Here is a 7,209-nt window from a genome sequence, read left to right as displayed (position 1 = left end):
CTGCACCATGTTCTGCGCCGGCTCATCTGAGCACTCGGCCACCCTCTCCCCACGCATGCCCAGGTTCGACCCGGAGCATCCCGGGCCCATGCCGGATCCGGAGCGCTGGCTGCCCAAGTGGCAGCGCGCCGAGGCGAGGAAAGGACGGAAGAAGAGGAGGGACAAGGTGCGTGCTGAGAAGTTGGTGGTGGGGGGGGGGGGGGTTCAGACGTGACAAGCAGGCTGTTTGGTTGCTGCGTCAAGGTAGCCGCTCGGCTGGGGTCGAGCAGCGGGCAGCCGCGAATGAGTGCGGGGTTGGAGGACATGGTCATCACTCCCTGTGGGAATGTGCTGACAAAAAGGAGATGGTTGGGCATGGTCGCTGCATCTGACACCCCTGTCGAGCAGAGCGTGAGTTTGTTGATTCGTCGCCCACTGCCCCCCTCACCCGCATGCCACTCTAGAATGCCATCAAGGGCAGTCAGGGAGCCGGAAAGGTGGACGAAACCCTGGACAGGGCCGCAGGTGGGGGTGCGGGGTTCGGAATTGGGAGAATGCAGTCGCCATAGAGGAGGTCTCACGGGCACCCACAATGCTGGCAAGCAGTCCTTTCCTTTTCTGACGCCCAGACCCTCCCTTCCCCACGCAGTCCCCGCGCCCGCGGAAGGAAGCAAGGGGCCGCCTCCCAAGCCTCCCGCGGGAGGCAAGAAGAAGGGCAAGGGACGACGATGAATCGCTGCGGCCCGGGGCGTATTGATTGCTTGCTCCTGGTCTGGGTGATGCAAGGGTCAATCCATCGCTCTGTGTCATGCCCTGCTGCGTACAATCGGGACCACACTCCAAATTGAGAGAGCACAGTGGAGGCGGAGGTGAAGATTGAATACAGGGGAGCCAGCTCAAATCGGGTGGCGAGGAGAGGCTGCTTCGATGATGCCCCCCCGCAAGGCACACTCTAAGCCGTCTGCACAGCCTGCTGCTGCAACCGCTGTGCCTCTTGCTGCAGCTTGATCATCTGCCGGAGGGGTTGGGACCCAGGGAGAAGGGATGGAGGGCACGGTGGGCCACACACGGGACGTACCTGCCATCCAAGGGCACCAGAATGTACATGACGACCGGCTGTAGGGGCCCCAGACCAGCGCATCATGGCCCATTCCCCTCCCAGCGCCCAGACCATGCTTGCCTGGTTATGTTTCCTGGTTTGCTTCTCCTCGAGAGCCTTGAGCTGCGAATCCAGGCGGGCCAGCTCGGATGCAATGAACTCCAGCCTCTTCTTCACATTGGCCCTGGCCTCCAGAGCGTCCTGTCGCACCAGTGCAGGGCCTATAAGCTTGTACACGGCACCCTCCTCGCCAGATATCTCCAGCTCCTGGGGTCGCAAGACGTTTGAGGAACATGGGGTCAGTGGTGGGTTCGGTGGTGCGCCCGGCAAGGGGAATGCTTAGCACGTCCACGTTTGTTGCCTTCGCAGCTGGCGACGCAGCGCCCTTTGGACGCACCTTAAACACCATCTCGTTCTCGTTCTGCTGTTGGAGGAACTGCTGCCTGGCGTTATGGTTCTTGTTGACGTCTGCCCAAGGTTGGCAGCGAAGGGGTGAGCGGGTCAACATCAGCATGTGCCCAATCGAGGTTATCTGATCGATGCACTACCTGCCCGCTCACCTTGCTGTATGGCTTGAAAGGCATCTGCCTCTTCTCGAAGCTCCCGTTGGAGGGCGTTGGCACGGTCCATGTTGTGTTGATGGGCGACAATAAGGTGAGATCCTGGGAGAACCGTCGAGATCCTATCAATCTACTGAAGATACAGATTGTATTCGACAACTGAAGTGTGATTATGCATCTTGTCTCCTCGTCAGACACTAGGCTCAAAATCAGTATCGCGTTTCCGGATCCAGCTCAGCAGCATTGGCGCGCGAGGGGCGAACCGCGGTAGAGATTCCTGGCCAAACTCCCTGCCTGTAGCGTACTGGTCGCTGAACTGAGTGTCAAACTGTCGTGGCCTTTCAAAATTGCCAAGAGGCGGGTTTCCACGAGGACTCGGCAGTATGGGGGAGGGAAGCGATCACACAGGGTCTACACCCATGTTTGCGATCTTCGTCCTGTCTCTGTACTCCTTATACCTGATTCCATATACCTTGTACAAGCTGTGTGGGAGCGGACCAGACGACAAGGTATGGTAGTGCGGGTCCTCACCGGCTGGTCCTGCCTCGGGTTGTGGGTACGGGCGGCTACCAAACCCCGACACCCACGCTACGCCCAGGTCACAAAGTCCTGGAGCACCAAAAAGGCCGGACAGAGTCTGGGGGAGCGTGTTGAGTCGCTAGCCACCAACCCTCTGGCCATCCAGTGGGTTGTGTACATTGCTCTCTTCTGGTGCGTCTTTCTGGAGCGGCAGTGTATTCGCTGACACAGAACATCCAGAGAATCTTGTCGTCTGTGAGCTTGGCTCTCAGCTTCTCTACTCTGACAACGGTATGTTGTGCAGGTATACGTCGTCCCGAGCGAATGCTGTGCAGCAGTTCGACCCCTTCCAGATCCTGGAGCTGCCCATCACTGCTGGCGACGCAGACATCAAGAAGGCGTATCGCAGGCTCTCCCTCCTGTACCATCCGGACAAGAACCCGGACCCTTCCGCCGCGGACTACTTTGCCAACTACATCTCCAAGGTATGGTATGGGAGGGCTGGGCATGGGCTCAGGAGATCTTGACATGGCGACAGATTGGCGTGGTGGGCGATCTGGAGAGGGCCTGGCAGGCCATGCCCAGACCGCAGAGCCGCGGCGGCGCAGGCAGAGAACCCAATCCATGGCAGCCTGCCCACCCTTGCAGGCATACCAAGCCCTCACTGACGAGACTTCTCGTGAGAACTACCAAAAGTATGGCCATCCGGATGGTCCTCAGGCCTACAGCGTCAGGTGCGCAGGGGGAGGGTGTGTACTTGCTCAGTGGGGGAACGCATGGCATGCAGGGAAAGGCTGGCCTGCCTGTCGCAGGTGGTCGGCTCTGCCGATGCCAAGTGACCCTCTCCCCCCTCTGCAGCGTGGCTCTGCCTGAGTGGTTCTTCTCAAAGGTGCACGGGTGCTGATGTGGGCGGCATGCTGTGTAGGACTGCGATGCCGGATGCAGGGAAAGGCGTGGAGCGTGGAGAAGCATCCAGCGAAAGTTGGTGTGCTTGCCGGCAGCCTGCCGTCGGTTCCTGCAAGCGCTGAGTACAGCTCTACCCCCCCAACGCTCCCTGACTTTGCTGCACAGGACAAGAACACTGCCCCCATCATCCTCCTGGTGCTGCTGTTTGGCGGGATCGTGCTTCCCCTCGGACTGGCCGCCTGGTACCTCACCCGCTCCAACAAGTGAGGCCGGGTTTACGGCACAAAGGGTGTTCATTGCATAGTGTTTAAAAGGGGGTTCACGGGGACGGGGTATAGCGGGTGCCCCTCCAGCCACCTTTGAGAACCCCCCTCTGCCGCGGCGTGAGTGCGTGCGTGGATTGCGACGTGAGCGCCTCCTTACCTCCCACTGGCATGTGCAACCCACCCACCCACCCAGACACCCTTCTTGACTCGAATAAACACCAAGAAACCCCACCCCTTCATGTCAGGTACACTGGGCCCAACCAGCTGCTGCACGAGACCATCATGCTGTATGCGCAGGACCCCCGATACGGGGTCAAGGAGTCACAGGCCCTGGCCCGAATTCCCGACACGCTCGTGTGCGCCATGGAATTCATCCTCATGCCCAACGCCCCGGTGAGGGCGTGGAGTGGGCGGTTTGCTGCTGGTGGGGATGGGGCACCTGGGGCTACACTTGCGAACCCCAAGACTGCACCGTGGCATTCACCCCTGCGCACCAGAACCGCCCTTGGATGACAACCACGCCCTCAACTCGCCTCCATGGCACGTTAATCAGGGCCAGAACGCAGCGCTGGATGACCTGCGCCGCCGCGTGCTCTTCCTGCACCCCGACCTGAAGGAGAAGAGCCAGTTCTGGAAGCGGCGCGCCAGCATCGTCAAGGTGCCACGGTGTTCTCACAGAGGTTTTGTTGGGAGCTTGGTAGTGGTGGGGTGTCCCCGTGTGCTGATTTGCTACCCCACCCTGGCGCCTCAGCCATGCTGCAATCCCACCCATACCCACCAGCTGATATTTATCTCCCCCCCACTCAATTCGACCCAGGCACATCTGCTGGTCCTCGCCCACCTCTCGCGCGAACCCATCCCTGCCGCGCTGACAAAGGACGCGAACTTCATCCTGCAAAAGTGCCCGGCCCTGCTCAAGGAGCTCGTCGGCATCGCCTGCGTCCCGCGGGTCCAGGTTCGTTGACTGGCTGGAGGGAGCGCGGCTGGATGCTTTGGGGACGGTTACAGCTACCTTCCCTGCACGGCAGCAGGACCGGCCGGGCTTGGGGTGGCTGGAGCGAGACACAGCTCCCTGTGTTTCGGTTCTCTTTGTAGAATAACTCATCGACACGGCCGCCAACTCCCATGCGCTGCGACTCACCTAGGTGCCTGCCACCTCTTTCCCAATGCAGCCCGGGTACGGCTGGCTGGCGCCGGCGCTGGGGTCCGTGGAGATGATGCAGCACTTGGTCCAGGCCGTCCCGATCCAGGCTCGGAAGGGAGGAAAGGGCGGCGAGGGGTCCGGCAACCTGCTGCAGCTGCCGGGCTTCGACTCCGACGTCCTTCGGCGCCTGGTGAAGAAGAAGGTCAAGACCCTGGCAGGTGTGGTTGCCATGAGGGCGGGTATCATAGTGCACTTGCAGGCGGCAGGATGGGGATGGCCTTTGGGACAACTGTGAAGCGGTAGCCATTGCTGGGTGGCGCTGGAGCGTTATTTTGAGGACTCCTCCCCTGCCAGGGTCCTCCTGCTCCACCATCCCTCCCTGGATCGTGGTGCAGAATTTGTACCTTGCAAACGTTTCGATGCCTCTAGCTATTTCTCATCCTCAACCCAACAAGCCCACCCCCCCCCATCCACACCCACGCCAGACCTGCGGGCCCTCGCGCCGGAGGAGCGGGCGGCCGCGCTGCGCGACGCCGGCCTGGAGTCGGAGGACCAGGTGGAAAGCGTGGAGACCGCGCTGGCGGCGCTGCCCACGCTGTGGGTCCGCGCGGAGGTGACGGACGAGGCGGGCGAGGCGGCCGACGGCGACGCCAGCGTGCTGGCGGGCGAGGTGCTGACGCTGAGGGTGCGCCTGGCGCTGACCCGTGCCGCGCACGCAGTGCCAGGCTTTGACTCCGACACCATTCGCGGGGCGTCCTCCCTGGTGAGCGTCAGTTGGCGGAGAGGGGAAGGGGGGCCCCAAAGTTGGTGCTCCTTAGTATCTGGGAAGGGCGTGGAGGAGAATGAGAGAGGGTCCCGTGCAAGTAAGGGCTGATCAGGAGGAGCCATGCCTCAACGGCACCCCGGCTCGTGCCCCAGCTCGGCCTCTGCAAGCGCTGACTCACCTTGTGAAAGGGCGCTCACCAGCCAATGCCTGTCTCTTCCCCCACCACTGCAGGCGTACGCGCCGCAGTACCCCTTCCCCAAGGAGGAGGCCTGGTACTTCATCCTGGGGGACACATCGGCCAACGCCGCCATGTGCCTGATCCGGGCGTCCCTGGTAGCCGCCGAGGCCGCCGGCGCGCGCGCCGACGTGCGCGCGGTGGCCGCCGGGACGGACCCCGCGGCCGTGGACCCCCTGGCGGAGGAGGCCGACGCAGCGGAGGACGGCGCCGCGCCGCGGTACCAGGAGGTGAGCGCGGCGTTCCGCGCCCCGCTCAAGTCGGGGCGCCACGTCTTGACCTTGGCCTGCCTCCCGGACTCCTGCCTGGGCTGCGACCGGGCCGTGCCCATCAAGGTCAGGGTGGTGGAGGCCACGCGCGCCGAGCGCGAGGGCCGCGCCCAACGCCTCGCCGCCGCCGTGGCGGCGGGCGAGGACGGCGAGGGCAGCTGGGAGCAGGTCGGGGCATCTGACGCCGAGGAGGGCTCCGAGTCCGGATCTGAGCGCGAGGAGGAGGTGCTGATTGGGCGGGGGGGGGAGGGGATTTGGAGGGGGTCCAGATCTGCATGCGTGCGGTGGCATCCAATTGGTAAGAGGGTGGGGCAGAGGGGTTCCCGTACGGGAGCGGAGGGGAGCCGTTGCATTGAGGGTGCTCCTTGGCCCCGTCTGACAACCCGCCCCGCTTTCTTTCCATTCCAGGAGGGAGAGTACGACAGCGACGAGTATGGGACAGAGGAGTCGGGCGGGGAGAGCGAGGAGGAAGGGGATGCCCCGCAGCCCGGCACCACCTGAGACTGCTCGGCCATGCTGGGCTTTTGTGGGGGCGTTCAGGTCTGTACTAAGGAAGCAACTGCACTCAACTCATACGGACAGCAGGGTTGGTGGGATGAGGGGTGGGGAAGGCACGGGCTGGCACCCCGCTGCAGCTGCACAGAGGGTCAGTTTTTGGCCATCTGGTTGCTGCGGCATCTTACCCAATGGGTGCAGCCGTGGGCAGCAGGTGCAGTGCCGGGCCACCTATCGCGGGTGCCAACCAGATCTACTGGCATACCGAAGGCTCGTCGCTGGGTTTTTGCCGCACAGCCAGGACTACCAGACTGGGCACTTTCCTGCAGGCCGCAGAGACCCCCACTTTGCCCAAGTTTCTCCTTCTGATGGTTGTTCCTTTCCCTGCAACCCTTCCCCCTCTCCTTTCCATTCTGAATCTCTCAGGGCCCCAACCCCCCCTCTCTCAACCCTCCTGATCGCCAAAACCTTCCCTCGATCACATTCTCACACAGTAGCGTGTCTCGGGTGCCCCGTGTGGGCCCCGGTTTGGGTCGCAAGCATGCCTTTGGCCTCAACAGGGCGTTACGGGGCCGGCGTGGCGCACTGCCATGCCGGCCTCGGGGCAGGTCCAGGGCCGGTTGTCGGGGCGGGGGGCTGTTACCCCCCCTCCCCCACAGCATCCCCCACCGCCTGCACCTCCATCGCCGCCGCCCGCCCCGATGGGCATGCCGGCGCCGGTCCTCAGGCGGCGACGGGCTCGCGCTCGCGCACCTCGGCGCCCTCGGGGATGGCGTTGTGCTGGCGCAGCACGGCCACGGCCTCGTCCACCTTGTCGGCCAGCGCCTCGGCGTTCTCCAGCAGCAGCACCAGCTCGGAGTTGTCCATCTCCAGCAGCATGCCCGTGATCTTGCCCGCCAGGTCGGGCTGCAGGCGCGCGACCAGCGGGAACAGGCCCTCGCCCAACAGCTGCTTCTGCTCCTCCGGTGCGG

At 63.4% G+C, this 7,209-nt stretch overlaps 3 protein-coding genes across 3 annotated transcripts; 1 reads left to right on the top strand and 2 right to left on the bottom strand.

Moving 5' to 3' along the window:
* Positions 1 to 931: 931 nt before the first annotated feature.
* On the bottom strand, positions 932 to 1,708 carry F751_0069 (Prefoldin subunit 6; the record flags this gene model as incomplete). Its single annotated transcript, XM_011401406.1, has 4 exons — positions 932 to 991; positions 1,151 to 1,345; positions 1,476 to 1,546; positions 1,639 to 1,708. 4 exons carry the CDS (start codon positions 1,706 to 1,708, stop codon positions 932 to 934), a joined length of 396 nt encoding a protein of 131 aa, XP_011399708.1.
* A 349-nt stretch (positions 1,709 to 2,057) lies between these two features.
* Positions 2,058 to 6,244, top strand: F751_0068 (Translocation protein SEC63-like protein; the record flags this gene model as incomplete). Its single annotated transcript, XM_011401405.1, has 13 exons — positions 2,058 to 2,147; positions 2,237 to 2,322; positions 2,462 to 2,642; positions 2,806 to 2,891; positions 3,016 to 3,046; positions 3,229 to 3,326; positions 3,575 to 3,722; positions 3,883 to 3,987; positions 4,147 to 4,284; positions 4,502 to 4,691; positions 4,959 to 5,236; positions 5,471 to 5,968; positions 6,152 to 6,244. The coding sequence occupies 13 exons, from the start codon at positions 2,058 to 2,060 to the stop codon at positions 6,242 to 6,244; spliced, it is 2,022 nt and encodes a 673-aa protein (XP_011399707.1).
* A 717-nt stretch (positions 6,245 to 6,961) lies between these two features.
* F751_0067 (Polyadenylate-binding protein 4) lies at positions 6,962 to 7,144 on the bottom strand (the record flags this gene model as incomplete). Its single annotated transcript, XM_011401404.1, has 1 exon — positions 6,962 to 7,144. A coding segment is annotated over one exon (183 nt), but the record flags the coding sequence as incomplete, so codon positions are not given.
* Positions 7,145 to 7,209: the final 65 nt, after the last annotated feature.

The sequence above is a fragment of the Auxenochlorella protothecoides genome (genome assembly GCF_000733215.1).
Source record: "Auxenochlorella protothecoides strain 0710 contig774, whole genome shotgun sequence".
NCBI lineage: Eukaryota > Viridiplantae > Chlorophyta > Trebouxiophyceae > Chlorellales > Chlorellaceae > Auxenochlorella > Auxenochlorella protothecoides.
This window is presented reverse-complemented; position numbering and strand designations above follow the sequence as displayed.